The following is a 17,336-nucleotide window of genomic DNA, read 5'->3' on the forward strand; positions in this document are numbered from 1 at the left end:
GCCAGCCGATGACGCGCCATCGCATTGATGCCATTTCTGAGGGGGCGGAGCATGGTTGATCGGTGTCAAACCGGCGTCGGCCCCGATTCGGGCATCGGAGTCGATTCTCCGCCCGATCACCGATTACGATATCGGCGTCGGGCGACGGAGAATCCCACCCATTGGGCGTCATTCTCCGCCGGCGGGAGTCTCCGTTTTGCCGGCGCCCGGGGGTTTCCCGACGGCGTGGGGCTGCCCCACAATGGGAAACCCCATTGACCGGCCGGTGTTACGGAGACTCCCGCCGGCCGGTCGGGGCAGAAATGTGGCGGGGCGGGTAGGAGAATTTCGCCCATGGTCTCTGAAACGGAGAATCCCGCCCAGTAACTTTTACTTTTACTTGATAAAACGCAGAGGAACAGATTCACAGGACCGCTAATTAGTTTTAACAACAAGAAAAAAAACATTTATTAAACATGAAAAGTTGGATTATTATACAACACTCCTGCATTTTCCCCCTTAGTTTAACAATTATACAGCAATTTTAAGATTAACACGAATTACAAAGTTCATTTTAAGCTACAATGGTCCGATTAACACAAGGTCCCTTTTAATCACACAGATTGGCTGTATTCAAATACATACACTTGACATTTGTATGTTTGGAGATTACTCTTCAGAATACCCCCAGATGATTGCAACATGAGAGTTTCCAAACTCCACTTTTAAAACATGCTTTAAAATCTTCTCTGATAATTAAAAGCTTTCCTTTATGAGTTGTAATCTGAAATCCAGTTCAGGTTTTTACAAATGATGTTTTAAACCCAAGTTTCTGCTCCACTTTGAACTGTAAATCCAATCTGGGCTTTACACCACCCCTTTTTAGGTTTCCTTTGCCGTAACTGCTTTTACACAAACTCTGAGCTCCAGCCATCGATTTCCATATTTAATTCAACTCACATTCTGCAATCTCACAAACCTGAAAACTCACTGCAGATACCTTTCTGGCACCTCAGCCTTCTCAGCTCTGTCTGTCTTTATTGAACAGTTGTCTGTTTTAGCACCTTTAACATCAAGACTTCTTAGAAATATTTCTTCATTTCTCTAGTTTCCTTAACCAGCAGCTGTTCAGATCTCTGCACGTATCTTCCTAACCATTACTCCATAGTATGGCTTTTGTTCTAGCAAAGCTGAGAAAGATGTTCCCTCTCTAGCCTTCTAAACAAATTACGTCTAGGAGAGCTGTGAGAGTTGCCTTCTCTCTCGCTACCTATCTCCAACTGCAATCAAATTAGCTCAACTAAAACTTAAAAGTTTCTCTTCCGTAAAAGACCCCAGTTATTATGCAACACCCACAAGCTTATGCCTTTTATATATGCTTCATGCTGTAGCCCTCTCTAAGTGCAATAGAAGCACAATTGGAACTGCACCAACCCCCACACGTACGAACATCTTTGTCCAACAATGAAATGAATGAATGAAAATTGCTTATTATGACAAGTAGGCTTCAAATGAAGTTACTGTGAAAAGCCCCTAGTCGCCACATTCCGGCACCTGTTCAGGGAGGCTGGTACGGGAATTGAACCGTGCTGCTGGCCTGCCTTGGTCTGCTTTCAAAGCCAGCGATTTAGCCCTGTGCTAAACAGCCCCAACATGAATCCTTCCAGACACGGAAACATTAAATTAAACCCACTTAAAACTATGCCATATTTCTAATGTTTACCAACACAAATATAAACCCCTTAAAACTACCTTTGTTTCCCTAACTATGCTGGTTACATGATTTCTATTACACTGAAAGAGCTAAACCAAATAGCATAATAAAGGGGACGTCATTATAGTGAGCAGCACAGAGAGCCTTCTCTCCTCCTCTGCTCCAGTCATATCCACAGACCAACAAATTCAAATGGGTTGTTTTCCCTTGAACAGAGGAGGCGGAGGAGAAATTTAATTGAGGTGTACAAAAATATGCCAGCCCGAGATAGCATGGATAGGAAGGATTAACCCGGGTGCATATATTTAATGTAATTATGAAAAGGATTAGAAGGGTGCTGAGGAATGAGTGTGGCAAGGGTCTGGAACACCCTACCTGAAAGGGTGATAGAGGTAGAAACCCTCGTCGCACACTAAGAAGTATTTGGAGATGCACTTGAAACCTGTAAGGCTACAAATCAAGTGGGATCAACAAGCACAAGCATGCTGGGCCGAATGGCCTCTTTCTGAGCTCTAAATTTCTATGATTCTATTGATTAATATGCAAACAAACTGTGCAGGACCCTCAAGGCTGAAAACAGGAGCAGAAATGATGTTCTATATCAATAACGTGAATTTTTGCTGAAATATTAAGGTACAAAAACCTGACACTTTAAATTGAATCAGGTACACGTGACACTATCCCAAATGTACCCTGTACCACGTACAGCTCTTCCTCTATTGGTAGAGGGATTGAGTTTCGGAGCCATGAGGTCATGTTGCAGCTGTACAAAACTCTGGTGCGGCCGCATTTGGAGTATTGCGTGCAATTCTGGTCGCCGCATTATAGGAAGGATGTGGAAGCATTGGAAAGGGTGCAGAGGAGATTTACCAGAATGTTGCCTGGTATGGAGGGAAGATCTTATGAGGAAAGGCTGAGGGACTTGAGGCTGTTTTCGTTAGAGAGAAGAAGGTTAAGAGGTGACTTAATTGAGGCATACAAGATGATCAGAGGATTGGATAGGGTGGACAGTGAGAGCCTTTTTCCTCGGATCGTGATGTCTAGCACGAGGGGACATAGCTTTAAATTGAGGGGAGATAGATATAGGACAGATGTCAGATGTAGGTTCTTTACTCAGAGAGTAGTAAGGGCGTGGAATGCCCTGCCTGCAACAGTAGTGGACTCGCCAACACTAAGGGCATTCAAATGGTAATTGGATAGACATATAGACGATAAGGGAATCGTGTAGATGGGCTTTAGAGTGGTTTCACAGCTCAGCGCAACATCGAGGGCCGAAGGGCCTGTACTGCGCTGTAATGTTCTAAGAGTTAATGTGAAGGTCCATGGGAGAATGGCTTGGCCAAGAGTTAATGTGAGGGGCCATGTAACGGGTGTTTGCATTTGTGACTCTGTGCCACTTCCTGATTTCTAATATATGCATAGATATAGCTAGAAAATACTTCTTTACATTTGATTTTAGTATTTGCATCTAATTTGTGGCAAAAAAAATGGCTCTTGGGAGGTCACTAGGGGCTCCAAGACTCGAAACGTTTGGGAAACCCTGCCTTAAACCAAGGAAAAATTGTGGGGGGTTTTCACTGATGGTGAAGGTTTTCCGGAGTCTCTCTGAAGGAACCAGTAGGGAATAACTCGTTTTTTCTTTTTCCAAAAATGTGACATGCGTTTGTCACGCCAATATCTAAAATGCAACAACCTACCAGGCCCCATTCATCCCTGGACTGTGTCCATCATGAATCTGACCCAACCTATTTGCTTGTGGTGAGGCAAGTGTCTGCACATTTGTTCTGCTGCTGAAGGTAAAACTCCACCCTATTTAACTCTGTCACCACCTTCTTTGACATGATGCTTCCATGATGCCATTCTGATCTGCACCCCACCCCACCCACCAGTTAGTATTTATTTCTACATTCTCTACATAAGCAGCCAAAGTCTAACGAAACATTTTACATTTTAAGTAGATCTGCAGGACTGTCATATATTTAGACACTAGCTTTTAAGCTGATTGTTAGTAACATTCCAGGCATGTTTTCCTTTGAAGGATTTGTGAGCAAGCATTTTTCAGTAACCATGGTCAATTTTAAGGTAACAATGTGCACTGCTATGTTGTAACATTGCACCAGCGCTGTACGTAATTCCCTGTGCTATGGTTCTGGGGCTCTGGAAGCTCCAAAATCTTCTCAAATTAGAATGAATTGGGTCGCCCCAGCCCACACACCCTAAAATCCTCCCCGATGGCTTTGCTGCTCTGGAAACACTGGCATCTGAGCTATGTGTTGCTCGAGGTCTTCCTGTAATTGGTCACCAGGGATCTCAGACTCTAGGCATCTGCCTTCCTTTTCACTCTGACCTGAGCTCGAAAGTGCAGACCTTCCCCCTTCTCCTCCTGTTAGAGTCGTAGTAATCACTTTTTCATTGGGTATGGACTCTACTTCGTTCCCTTGTGTGATCTGCGATCCAGGTTTTCCTTCAGATATTTGCATCATTTCTTCCTCCTTGGGCGGTCCTGGGACGAGAGATTGCCAGCCTTGACTTTTATTCTCTTCCGTCTCATGTTTCATCTCATCCTCCTCTGGAGGTATTCCAGGGAGCTGTAAGAAGCAAAAAATCATAGAATCAATCAACATATCCCTCACCACAGTATGTCCCTCACTACAGTGTGTCCCTCGCTGCAGTATGTCTCTCCCTGCAGTGTGTCCCTCACTGCAGTATGTCCCTCACTACAATGTGTCCCTCACTGCGTATGTCCCTCCCTGCAGTGTGTCCCTCACTGCAGCATGTCTCTCCCTGCAGTGTGTCCCTCACTGCAGTATGTCCCTCACTACAGTGTGTCCCTCACCACAGTATGTCCCTCACTACAGTGTGTCCCTCACTGCAGTATGTCTCTCCCTGCAGTGTGTCCCTCACTGCAGTATGTCCCTCACTACAATGTGTCTCTCCCTGCAGTGTGTCCCTCACTGCAGTATGTCCCTCACTACAATGTGTCCCTCACTGCGTATGTCCCTCTCTGCGTATGTCCCTCCCTGCAGTATGTCCCTCGCTGCAGTGTGTCCTTCACTGCGTAGGTCCCTCCCTGCAGTATGTCCCTCAGTGCAGTATGTCACTCACTACAGTGTGTCCCTCACTACAATGTGTCCCTCACTGCATATGTCCCTCCCTGCAGTGTGTCCCTCCCTGAAGTGTGTCCCTCCCTGCAGTATGTCCCTCACTGCAGTATGTCCCTCACTGCAGTGTGTCCCTCCCTGCAGTATGTCCCTCACTGCAGTTTGTCCCTCACTGCAGTGTGTCCCTCACTGCAGTATGTCCCTCACTACAGTGTGTCCCTCACTACAATGTGTCCCTCAGTGCGTATGTCCCTCCCTGCAGTATGTCCCTCAGTGCAGTATGTCCCTCACTGCAGTGTGTCCCTCCCTGCAATGTGTCTCTCCCTGCAGTATGTCCCTCACTGCAGTGCGTCCCTCATTGCAGTATGTCCCTCACTGCAGTGTGTCCCTCACTGCAGTATGTCCCTCACTGCAGTGTGTCCCTCCCTGCAGTGTGTCTCTCCCTGCAGTATGTCCCTCACTGCAGTGCGTCCCTCATTGCAGTATGTCCCTCACTGCAGTGTGTCCCTCACTACACTATGTCCCTCACTGCAGTGTGTCCCTCATTGCAGTATGTCCCTCACTGCAGTGTGTCCCTCATTTCAGTATTTCCCACACTGCAGTGTGTCCCTCCCTGCAGTGTGTCCCTCCCTGCAGTGTGTCCCTCACTGCAGTATGTCCCTGTAGTAAACCATTGTTAGTATATTATATGTATTGTGGTGAACTGTTACTATATTACATGTATTGTGGTATACTACTGCCTGATGGCTCCGCCCCCCCCCCTTCGGGCTCGGTATAAAGGTGGCCGACCTCCGACCGTGCCCCAGTTCGGGATCAGAGGCCAGGAGGCTTTCTGTTTAGCTTATTAAAGACTCAGTTTTGTTCACTACTCGTCTTGTTTTGTTTGATGGCACATCAATTTAATAAGCTAATCTTTTAAGATGAATTCATCGATCAAGCCTGAGCTGGACCCACAAGCAGCCGACGCCACTGCAACATTCAAGCACTGGCTAAGCTTCGAAGCTTACCTCGGATCCTCCACCGAAGATGTCACCGACCTCCAAAAGCAGCAAATACTCAATGCACGGGTGAGCCCGCAAGTTTTCCTTCTTATCGGATTGGATTGGATTGGATTGGATTTGTTTATTGTCACGTGTACCGAGGTACAGTGAAAAGTATTTTTCTGCGAGCAGCTCAACAGATCATTAAGTACATGAGAAGAAAGGGGAATAAAAGAAAACACATAATAGGGTAACACAACAGCTACAATGTAACTACAAAAGCACTGGCATCGGATGAAGCATACAGGGTGTAGTGTTAATGAAATCAGTCCATAAGAGGGTCATTTAGGAGTCTGGTGACAGAGGGGAAGAAACTGTTTTTGAGTCTGTTCGTGCGTGTTCTCAGACTTCTGTATATCCTGCCCGATGGAAGAAGTTGGAAGAGTGAGTAAGCCGGGTGGGAGGGATCTTTGATTATACTGCCCGCTTTCCCCAGGCAGCGGGAGGTGTAGATGGAGTCAATGGATGGGAGGCAGGTTTGTGTGATGGGCTGGGCTGTGTTCACGACTCTCTGAAGTTTCTTGCGGTCCTGGGCCGAGCAGTTGCCATACCAGGCTGTGATGCAGCCCGATAGGATGCTTTCTATGGTGCATCTGTAAAAGTTGGTAAGAGTCAATGTGGACATGCCGAATTTCCTTAGTTTCCTGAGGAAGTATAGGCGCTGTTGTGCTTTCTTGGTGGTAGCGTCGACGTGGGTGGACCAGGACAGATTTTTGGAGATGTGCACCCCTAGGAACTTGAAACTGCTCACCATCTCCACCTCGGCCCCGTTGATGCTGACAGGGGTGTGTACAGTACTTTGCTTCCTGCAAGTCAATTACCAGCTCTTTAGTTTTGCTGGCATTGAGGGAGAGATTGTTGTTGCTACACCACTCCACTAGGTTCTCTAACTCCCTCCTGTATTCGGACTCATCGTTATTCGAGATCCGGCCCACTATGGTCGTATCGTCAGCAAACTTGTAGATGGAGTTGGAACCAAGTTTTGCCACGCAGTCGTGTGTGTACAGGGTGTAGAGTAGGGGGCTAAGTACACAGCCTTGAGGGGCGCCGGTGTTGAGGACTATTGTGGAGGAGGTGTTGTTGTTCATTCTTACTGATTGTGGTCTGTTGGTCAGAAAATCGAGGATCCAGTTGCAGAGTGGGGAGCCAAGTCCTAGGTTTTGGAGCTTTGATATGAGCTTGGCTGGGATTATGGCGTTGAAGGCGGAGCTGTAGTCAATAAATAGGAGTCTAATGTAGGAGTCCTTGTTTTCGAGATGCTCTCGGGATGAGTGTAGGGCCAGGGAAATGGTGTCTGATGTGGACCGGTTGCAGCGGTATGCGCATTGCAGTGGATCAAGGCGTTCTGGGAGCATGGAGGTGATGCGCTTCATGATCAACCTCTCGAAGCATTTCATTACGACTGAAGTCAGGGCCACTGGTCAGTAGTCATTGAGGCACGTTGCCTGGTTCTTCTTTGGTACCGGTATGATGGTGGTCTTCTTGAAGCAGGTGGGGACATCGGAGTGGAGTAGGGACAGGTTAAAGATGTCCGTGAATACCTCTGCCAGCTGGTCCGCACAGGCTCTGAATGCACGACCAGGGATCCCGTCTGGGCCCGTCGCCATCCGAGGGTTCACTTTCAGGAAGGCCAATCTGACTCCGGAAGCTGTGATGGTGGGTATGGGTGAGTTATGGGCTGCTGGGGCACTCGCCAGCGGATTGTTGGTTACCTGCTCGAACCGAGCATAGAATGCATTGAGTTCATCGGGGAGGGGTGTGCTGCTGCCAGAAATACTGTTCGGCTTCGCTTTGTAGCCCGTTATGTTGTTTAGTCCTTGCCACAACCGCCGAGAGTCTGTCTGTGACTCTAGCTTGGTCTGATATTCTCTCTTGGCATTCCGGATGGCTTTGCGGAGGTCGTACCTGGATTTCTTGCATAGGTCAGGGTCGTCCCCTCGTATTCGGAGGCGATAATGCTGCTGAAGGGACAGTACGTAAAGACAGTAAACGAGCTGTGGCACCTCCTTGCCACGAGGCGACAACGCCCCGGAGAATCACAAGCCGAGTTCCTGCGTGCCTTACGGGTACTCGGATGGAACTGTGCTTGCCAGGCGGTATCGGCTGCCCAACATACGGAGCTGCTGATCAGGGACGCCTACGTCGCGGGTATTAAATCCAATTACATCCGCCAGCGCTTGCTAGAAGGGGGTACGTTCGGCCTACCAGAGACAGGGCAGCTCTCAAACTCCCTGGAAGTGGCCTACACCTCCGACCCTCGTGGACGTTGTGACCGCCGCCATCACCCGACTCGAGTGCAGCGCAAGCCTGTGCCGCGCAGCAGCCCGCCAATGCCGGAAGCCCGAAATGCTACTTTTGCGGCCAGGGTAAGCACCCCAGACAACGCTGCCCTGCACGGAACGTGACTTGCAACGGATGTGGGAGGAAGGACCACTTCGCCAAAGTCTGCCAGGCCCGACCTGTCCCTAAACTTCTTAGGCCCAACAGCGCTGCCTGTTGCCTGTCGGGACCTCCCCCATCTGCCGCGCCACCCGCCATGTGCCACACGTGGGCGCCACCATCTTCGCTGCCACTCGCCATGTGCGACCCATGGGGGCTGCCATCTTCGCCGCCACCTTGTACTCCACCCGCCACGCGCGACCCATGGGGGCCGCCATCTTGGAACCGCTCCGCCATCTCCCGGGGCCCCTGCTCACCCGGTCGTACGCTGGTCACTGCTACGTCCAAACGGCCCACCCACCACCTTCCGAAGCTCGCCTCCATCACACTCGACCAGTCTCTACCTCACCAACTCAGAAAATCCACGATGACCGTCCGGATCAACGGGCACGAGACGGCCTGCCTCTTCGACTCCGGGAGCACAGAAAACTTTATACACCCAGATACGATAAGGCGCTGCTCCCTCCCAATTTTACCCGCAACCCAGAAAATCTCCCTGGCTTCCGGATCACATTCCGTAACAATCTGGGGGTACTGTGTCGCGACCATTTCCGTACAAGGCGTATAGTACACTAACTTTAAGCTCTACATCGTTCCCCCATCTCTGCGCTTCCCTATTACTGGGCCTCGACTTCCAGTGCCTTACCTTAAAGTTCGGTGGACCCCTGCCCCCCCCTCACCATCTGTAGCCTCACAAGCCTTAAGGTCGCCCCACCCTCGCTCTTCGCTAACCTCACCCTGGACTGTAAGCCCATCACCACCAGGAGCAGTATCAGCCCCTGGAGCGCCCAAGTAGTGGTCGTCAAGACTGGGAGAAGCACCGGATGGTCATCGACGACAGTCAGACGATTAACCGGTTCACGCAGCTCAATGCGTACCCCCTCCCCCGCATATCTGACATGGTCAATCAGATTGCGCAGTATCGAGTCTTCTCCACAGTCGACTTGAAGTCCGCGTACCACCAGCTCCCTATCCGCCCGGAGGACCACCAATACACTGCCTTCGAGGCAGATGGCCGCCTCTACCATTTCCTCAGGGTCCCCTTCGGCTTCACCAATGGGGTCTCGGTCTTCCAGCGAAAAATGGACCGAATGGTTGACCAGTACGGGCTGCGGGCCACAATCCCGTACTTAGATAACGTCACCATCTATGGCTATGACCAGCAGGACCAGCAGTGAGTTCTCCCAGTGAGCCACAGAAGACACAGCCAGAGTGAGGCACAGCTAAGAGTGAGTTTGGGAATTTGAATCTAGGTGGGAATTGAATTAAATCAGTAAGGCAGCTCCTTTTACATTTCAGGAGTTTAAATTAATTTAAATTAACCTAGTATTGTGCAGTGTGGGTTAACAAGGGCTGCCCCACCCACTCACATAACTGGTTGGCAGTTAAGTGTCAGTCAATTTAAACTACTTTGATCTAAAAGCAGGTGGGGGAGGGGAGTCAATTCAGAGAAGACACAGCCAGAGTGAGGCACAACCAAGAGTGAGTTTGGGAATTTGAAGCTAGGTGGAAATTCAAAGCGTGGGGGGAGGAGGTGCTTTTTATCCCTGGTAAGTGACTGGTAAGTAGTTTTTCTTTTCATTGTCTAATTTATTTATTTTTTCTTTCGTTTTTTGGAATTGTAGTTGTATACGTTTGCCTAAGGTTTAAGACATGGCAGGAGATCCCAGACACGTGTCATGCTCCTCGTGTGCGATGTGGGAGCTCAGGGACACGTCCACTGTCCCTGCCTCCTTCACGTGCAAGAAGTGTGTCCAGTTCCAGCTCCTGTTAGACCGTTTGACGGCTCTGAGCTGCGGATGGACTCACCTTGGAGTATCCACGATGCTGAGGACGTCGTGGATAGCACGTTTAGCGAGTTGGTCACACCGCAGGTGAAAGTTACTGAGGGAGATAGAAAATGGGTGACCAAAAGACAGAGCAAGAGTAGGAAGGCAGTGCAGGTGTCCCCTGCAGTCATCTCCCTGCAAAACAGATATACCGCTTTGGATACTGTTGAGGGAGATGGCTCACCAGGGGAAGGCAGCAGCAGCCAGGTTCATGACACTGTGGCTGGCTCTGCTGTGCAGCAGGGCAGGAAGAAGAATGGCAGGGTGATAGTGATAAGGGGCTCAATCGTAAGGGGAATAGACAGGCGGTTCTGCGGACGCAATCGAGGCTCCAGGATGGTATGTTGCCTCCCTGGTGCAAGGGTCAAGGATGTCTCGGAGCGGCTGCAGGGCATTCTGGAGGGGGAGGGTGAACAGCCAGCTGTCGTGGTGCACATAGGCACCAACGATATAGGTACAAAACGGGACAAGGACCTACAAGCTGAATTCAGGGAGTTAGGAGTTAAACTAAAAAGTATAACCTCAAAGGTAGTAATCTCAGGATTGCTACCAGTGCCATGAGCTAGTCAGAGTAGGAATGTCAAGTAGATAGGGTGAATGCGTGGCTCGAGAGATGGTGCAAGAGGGAGGGATTCAAATCCTGGGGCATTGGAACCGGTTCTGGGGGAGGTGGGATCAGTACAAACCAGACGGTCTGCACCTGGGCAGGATTGGAACCGATGTTCTAGGGGGGGTGTTTGCTAGAGCTGTTGGGGAGGGGATGGGAACCGATGCAGGAAATTGGAAGGTTGTAAAACAGGGACAGAAACAAAAGGCAGTAAGGGGAAAAGTGTAAGGCAGAGAAGCCACAGTCAAAAATCAAAAAGGGCAACAGTACAAGGTACAGTGACTGATGGGAGCTCAGTGAATAGGCTCAGTAATACTAAAAGGAATAAAACGGGAAGTAAAAACATTAATGGTAAGCGACGCGACAGGTTGTTACATGAAGATATGGGTTCAACGACAAGGAAAATTGGGAGAAAAGTTAAGAGGAAATATAACTTAGGAGAGTTTACTGATCGAGGTGCTAAGATTCAAAACAGAAGTAAAAAAGCCAACATAAGTGTACTTTACCTCGTAGTATTCGGAATAAGGTAAATGAGTTGATGGCGCAAATCATCATGAATGATTCTGATTTCGTGGCCATTACTGAAACATGGTTAAAGGATGGTCACGACTGGGAGTTAAATATCCGAGGGTATCAAACTATTCGAAAGGACAGAGTGGATGGTAAGGGAGGTGGTGTAGCTCTGTTCTTTAAGGATGACATTCAGGCAATAGTAAGGGATGACATCAGTACTATGGAGGATAAGGTTGAATCCATTTGGGTGGAAATCAGGAATAGTAAGGCGAAAAAGTCACTGATAGGAGTAGTCTATAGGCCACCAAATAGTAACATTATGGCAGGCAATAAACAAAGAAATAACGGATGCATGTAGAAATGGTACAGCAGTTATCATGGGGGATTTTAATCTACATGTCGATTGGTTTAACCAGGTCGGTCAAGGCAGCCTTGAGGAGGAGATTATAGAATGTATCCGCGATAGTTTCCTGGAACAGTATGTAATGGAACCTACGAGGGAACAAGCGGTCCTAGATCTGGTCCTGTGTAATGAGACAGGATTGATTCATGATCTCATAGTTAGGGATCCTCTCAGAAGGAGCGGTCACAATATGGTGCAATTTAAAATACAGATGGAGGGTGAGAAGGTAAAATCAAACACTAGTGTTTTGTGCTTAAACAAAGGAGATTACAATGGGATGAGAGAGGAACTAGTTAAAGTAGACTGGGAGCAAAGACTTTATGGTGAAACAGTTGAGGAACAGTGGAGAACCTTCCAAGTGATTTTTCACAGTGCTCAGCAAAGGTTTATACCAACAAAATGGAAGGACGGTAAAAAGAGGGAAAATCGACCGTGGATATCTAAGGAAATAAGGGAGAGTATCAAACTGAAGGAAAAACCATACAAAGTGGCAAAGATTAGTGGGAGACTAGAGGACTGGGGAATCTTTAGGGGGCAACAGAAAGCTACTACAAAAGCTATAAAGAAGAGTAAAATAGATTACGAGAGTAAACTTGCTCAGAATATAAAAACAGATAGTAAAAGTTTCTACAAATATATAAAACAAAAAAGAGTGGCTAAGGTAAATATTGGTCCTTTAGAGGATGAGAAGGGAGATTTAACAATGGGAGATAAGGAAATGGCTGAGGAACTGAACAGCTTTTTGGGGTCGGTCTTCATAGTGGAAGACACAAATAACATGCTAGTGACTGATAGAAATGAGGCTATGACAGGTGAGGACCTTGAGAGGATTGTTATCACTAAGGAGGTAGTGATGGGCAAGCTAATGGGGCTAAAGGTAGACAAGTCTCCTGGCCCTGATGGAATGCATCCCAGAGTGCTAAAAGAGATGGCTAGGGAAATTGCAAATGCACTAGTGATAATTTACCAAAATTCACTAGAGTCTGGGGTGGTCCCGGCAGATTGGAAATTAGCAAACGTGACACCACTGTTTAAAAATGGAGGTAGGCAGTAAGCGGGTAATTATAGGCCAGTGAGCTTAACTTCGGTAGTAGGGAAGATGCTTGAATCTATCATCAAGGAAGAAACAGCGAGGCATCTGGATGGAAATTGTCCCATTAGGCAGACGCAGCATGGATTCATAAAGGGCAGGTCGTGCCTAACTAATTTAGTGGAATTTTTTGAGGACATCACCAGTGTGGTAGATAACGGGGAGCCAGTGGATGTGGTATATCTGGATTTCCAGAAAGCCTTTGACAAGGTGTCACACAAAAGGTTGCTGCATAAGATAACGATGCATGGCATTAAGGGTAAAGTGGTAGCATGGATAGAGGATTGGTTAATTAATAGAAAGCAAAGAGTGGGGATTAATGGTTGTTTCTCTGGTTGGCAATCAGTAGCTAGTGGTGTTCCTCAGGGATCAGTGTTGGACCCACAATTGTTCACAATTTACATAGATGATTTGGAGTTGGGGACCAAGGGCAAGGTGTCCAAGTTTGCAAACGACACTAAGATGAGTGGTAAAGCAAAATGTGCAGAGGATACTGGAAGTCTGCAGAAGGATTTGGATAGGTTAAGTAAATGGGCTAGGGTCTGGCAGATGGAATACAATGTTGACAAATGTGAGGTTATCCATTTTGGTAGGAATAACAGCAAAACGGATTATTATTTAAATTATAAAATATTAAAACATGCTGCTGTGCAGAGAGACCTGGGTGTGCCAGTGCATGAGTCGCAAAAAGTTGGTTTAAGGTGTTACTGAGGCCACACCTGGAGTATTGTGTTCAGTTTTGGTCTCTTTTGTAAGGGCCACGAAGAATCCAGCACGAGTTTTAAGGACACAAAGTAATAACATTTATTTACTATAACATATACACATAACAGTAGCAGTAACTTCCCTTGCTACATACTCCTTCCTCCTGGTTCCTGAACTGGCCAGCTTATTTATACTAGGAGTTTCTCCGCCCCCCTCATTGGGGAAGCTCATACTCCCACAGGTATGTGGGATAGTCATTAGTCCCCAGCCAATGGTAAGTAGGCAGGTTATAACATCCCTCCCCCTCAAAGTCCAAGGAATCCACCGAAGACCCTGGCGAAGGAAGGCATCGGACTCGTTTGGCCGCAGGCCGGACGCCATTTGCACGCGGCGCTGGATCAGGCGGCGTGTAACGAGACGGAGACCTGCGCTTCCGTGATGAACGGCGCGGTTGTGCATCCACGGCCCGTGGACCCGAGGATTCCCCCTCTGATGCATCCTGTGTCTCCATCTCGGAGTCAGAGTCTGCTGCCTCCGTCATGTCAGCGTCTCTATCTCCATTCGGTCCCGTAACGACCTGCGCAGGCTTCGAGTGAGGCACCAGTGGAAGATTGTGAGGACTACCTTCCCTTGTCTCTGGTCTCTGCGGCTGTTGAAATGAGTTCCGGGGGCGGGGAATCTTTTGAGGGGACCGACCAGCACCACGCGGTAAACCTCTCAAAATGCCCTTACTGGAGTCTCCTTACTTGAGAAAGGACGTACTGGTGCTGGGGGGTGTGCAGAGGAGATTCACTAGGTTAATCCCAGAGCTGAAGGGGTTGGATTACGAGGAGAGGTTGAGTAGACTGGGACTGTACTCGCTGGAATTTAGAAGGATGAGGGGGGATCTTATAGAAACATATAAAATTATGAAGTGAATAGATAGGATAGATGTGGGCAGGTTGTTTCCACTGGCGGGTGAAAGCAGAACTAGGGGGCATAGCCTCAAAATAAGGGGAAGTAGATTTAGGACCAAGTTTAGGAGGAACTTCTTCACCCAAAGGGTTGTGAATCTATGGAATTCCTTGCCCAGTGAAGCAGTAGAGGCTCCTTCATTAAATGTTTTTAAGATAAAGATAGATCGTTTTTTGAAGAATAAAGGGATTAAGGGTTATGGTGTTCGGGCCGGAAAGTGGAGCTGAGTCCACAAAAGATCAGCCATGATCTCATTGAATGGCGGAGCAGGCTCGAGGGGCCAGATGGCCTACTCCTGCTCCTAGTTCTTATGTTCTTATGACCATGACGCAAACCTCCAAAATTTCCTCCACACCGCCAAGCTCTTTAACCTCCGACTTTGCCCTGGCCGCTACCCTCAACCAGGCGGGCAGGCCCGTGGCACTCTTCTCCCGTACCCTCCATGCCTCCGAAAGTCGACACTTCTCCATGGAAAAGGAAGCCCAGGCCATTGTAGACGCTGTGCGACATTGGAGGCATTACCGGGCCGGCAGGCGATTCACTCTCCTCACTGACCAACGGTCGGTTGCCTTCATGGCCGGGCAAAATCGAGAATGACAAGATTCTGAGGTGGAGGATCGAGCTCTCCACCTACAACTATGAGATCTTGTACCGACCTGGGAAGCTCAATGAGCCCCCAGTTGCGTCAGTTCCTGCTCAGCAAGGGCATCGCCTCCAGCAGGACGACCAGCTACAACCCCCGGGGAAACTGGCAGGTGGAGAGGGAGAACGTGATGGTCTGGAAGGTCGTCCTTCTGGCCCTACGGTCTAGAAGTCTCCCAGTCTCCCGCTGGCAGGAGGTCCTTCCCGATGCGCTCTACTCCATCTCGTCGCTCCTGTGCACTGCCACCAATGAGACCCCTCACGATCGTATGTTTGCCTTCCCCAGGAAGTCCACCTCCGGGGTCTCACTCCTGTCCTGGCTAACAGTCCTAGGGCCCGTCCTCCTCCGGAAGGATGCGAGGAGTCATAAATCGGATCGCCCTCGTCGATAAGGTCCTGCACCGCCATGCCAACCCACAATATGCCTACGTGGCACATCATGGGCGGCAGGACACATTCTCCCTCCGGGATTTGGCACCTGCAGGTTCCCCAGCGACCATCACCACCACCCCCGATCCTACACCGTCTCCCTCCACCACTACCCGGCTACTTCAAGATTTGGCACCCGCAGGCCCCCCTCCACCAACTCAACTACTGGGTGAAGAAGAGGACAATACGTTCCTGGATGTGCAGGTCCCGACACCAGTGCACACACCACAGCCGGGGCTAAGGCGATCACGGCGGAAGGTCAAAGCCCCCGACAGACTCGACCTTTAAGTCCACTTCACCCCCGCTGGACTCTTTTTTTAACAGAGGGTGAATGTGGTAAACCGGTTTGTATATTATATGTATTGTCGTAAACTGTTACTGTATTCCATGTATTGTGGTAAACCACTGCCTGATGGCTCCGCCTCCCCTCAGGTTCGGGATAAAGGTGGCCGACCTCCAGCCCTGCCCCAGTTCGGGATCAGAGGCCAGGAGTCTTTCTGTTTAGCTTATTAAAGCCTCAGTTTCGTTCACTACTCGTCTTGTGTTGATTGATGGCACATCAGTCCCTCATTGCAGTGTATCCCTCCCTGCAGTGTGTCCCACCCTGCAGTGTGTCCCTCACTGCGTATGTCCCTCACTGCAGTATATCCCTCACTGCAGTGTGTCCCTCATTGCAGTTTGTCCGTTACTGCAATGTGTCCCTCCCTGCAGTGTGTCCCTCACTGCAGTTTGTCCGTTACTGCAATGTGTCCCTCCCTGCAGTGTGTCCCTCACTGCAGTTTGTCCGTTACTGCAATGTGTCCCTCCCTGCAGTGTGACCCTCACTGCAGTTTGTCTGTTACTGCAATGTGTCCCTCCCTGCAGTGTGTCCCTCACTGCAGTTTGTCCGTTACTACAATGTGTCCCTCCCTGCAGTGTGTCCCTCACTGCAGTGTATCCCTCCCTGCAGTGTGTCCCTCACTGCAGTTTGTCCGTTACTACAATGTGTCCCTCCCTGCAGTGTGTCCCTCACTGCAGTGTGTCCCTCCCTGCAGTGTGTCCCTCACTGCGTGTGTCCCTCACTGCAGTGTGTCCCTCAGTGCAGTGTGTCCCTCCCTGCAGTGTGTCCCTCCCTGCAGTATGTCCCTCACTGCAGTGTGTCCCTCCCTGTAGTGTGTCCCTCCCCGCAGTGTGTCCCTCCCCGCAGTGTGTCCCTCACTGCAGTGTGTCCTTCACTGCAGTGTGTCCCTCACCGCAGTGTGCCCCTCCCTGCAGTGTGTCCCTCACTGCAGTGTGTCCTTCACTGCAGTGTGTCCCTCACCGCAGTGTGTCCCTCCCTGCAGTGTGTCCCTCACCGCAGTGTGTCCCTCCCTGCAGTGTGTCCCTCCCTGCAGTGTGTCCCTCCCTGCAGGATGTTCCTCATCGCAGTATGGATTCTTCAGCTAATTCCTGTGTTTCTACTTCCACATAAAGAACTCTTCATCACTATATTTAATTATTAGCAAGTGTGCAATCTACAAACACAAGGCAAGTAGAACCCTCAGAACACTTGCTATACTCGAAGACCTCTGTACACGAGCCAATAATGGGCTGTTTATTCCTCCCTCCAACAGCGATGAAAGAAAGGGCAGCCCTATGGATGGATTAATTGTCTTGTTTGGTCTCTGCCTATAGGAGGCGTTTAAAAGTGTTACAATCAATAGTTCAGTGTCTTTATAACCAGCTGGGATTTGTAAAAAGTTGACACTTTTAATTAATCCTAACCGTGAGCTACATTTCGATCTTCACTACTACAGAGATGGCCCAACTCATTTGTCCTTCAAGGTCTAAGAAAACTTTGAAAAGACCAACTCAGGAATTGTCTTTAAGAAAGGTCTCTGTTGAAAATAGAAAATTGAGAAATAATTTAGCA

At 49.0% G+C, this 17,336-nt stretch overlaps 1 protein-coding gene across 1 annotated transcript in view; it reads right to left on the bottom strand.

Annotated features, from left to right (window-relative positions):
• Positions 1–418: 418 nt before the first annotated feature.
• Positions 419–17,336, bottom strand: part of LOC140387426 (perilipin-2-like) — a 94,063-nt gene continuing 77,145 nt past the window's right edge. Inside the window, 2 exon segments of the mRNA XM_072470520.1 lie at positions 419–3,929; positions 3,931–4,281. Of these exon segments, the coding sequence (XP_072326621.1) occupies positions 3,876–3,929; positions 3,931–4,281 (405 nt within the window). The 3' untranslated portion in view covers positions 419–3,875.

Source organism: Scyliorhinus torazame, chromosome 12 (assembly GCF_047496885.1).
Source record: "Scyliorhinus torazame isolate Kashiwa2021f chromosome 12, sScyTor2.1, whole genome shotgun sequence".
Lineage (NCBI taxonomy): Eukaryota > Metazoa > Chordata > Chondrichthyes > Carcharhiniformes > Scyliorhinidae > Scyliorhinus > Scyliorhinus torazame.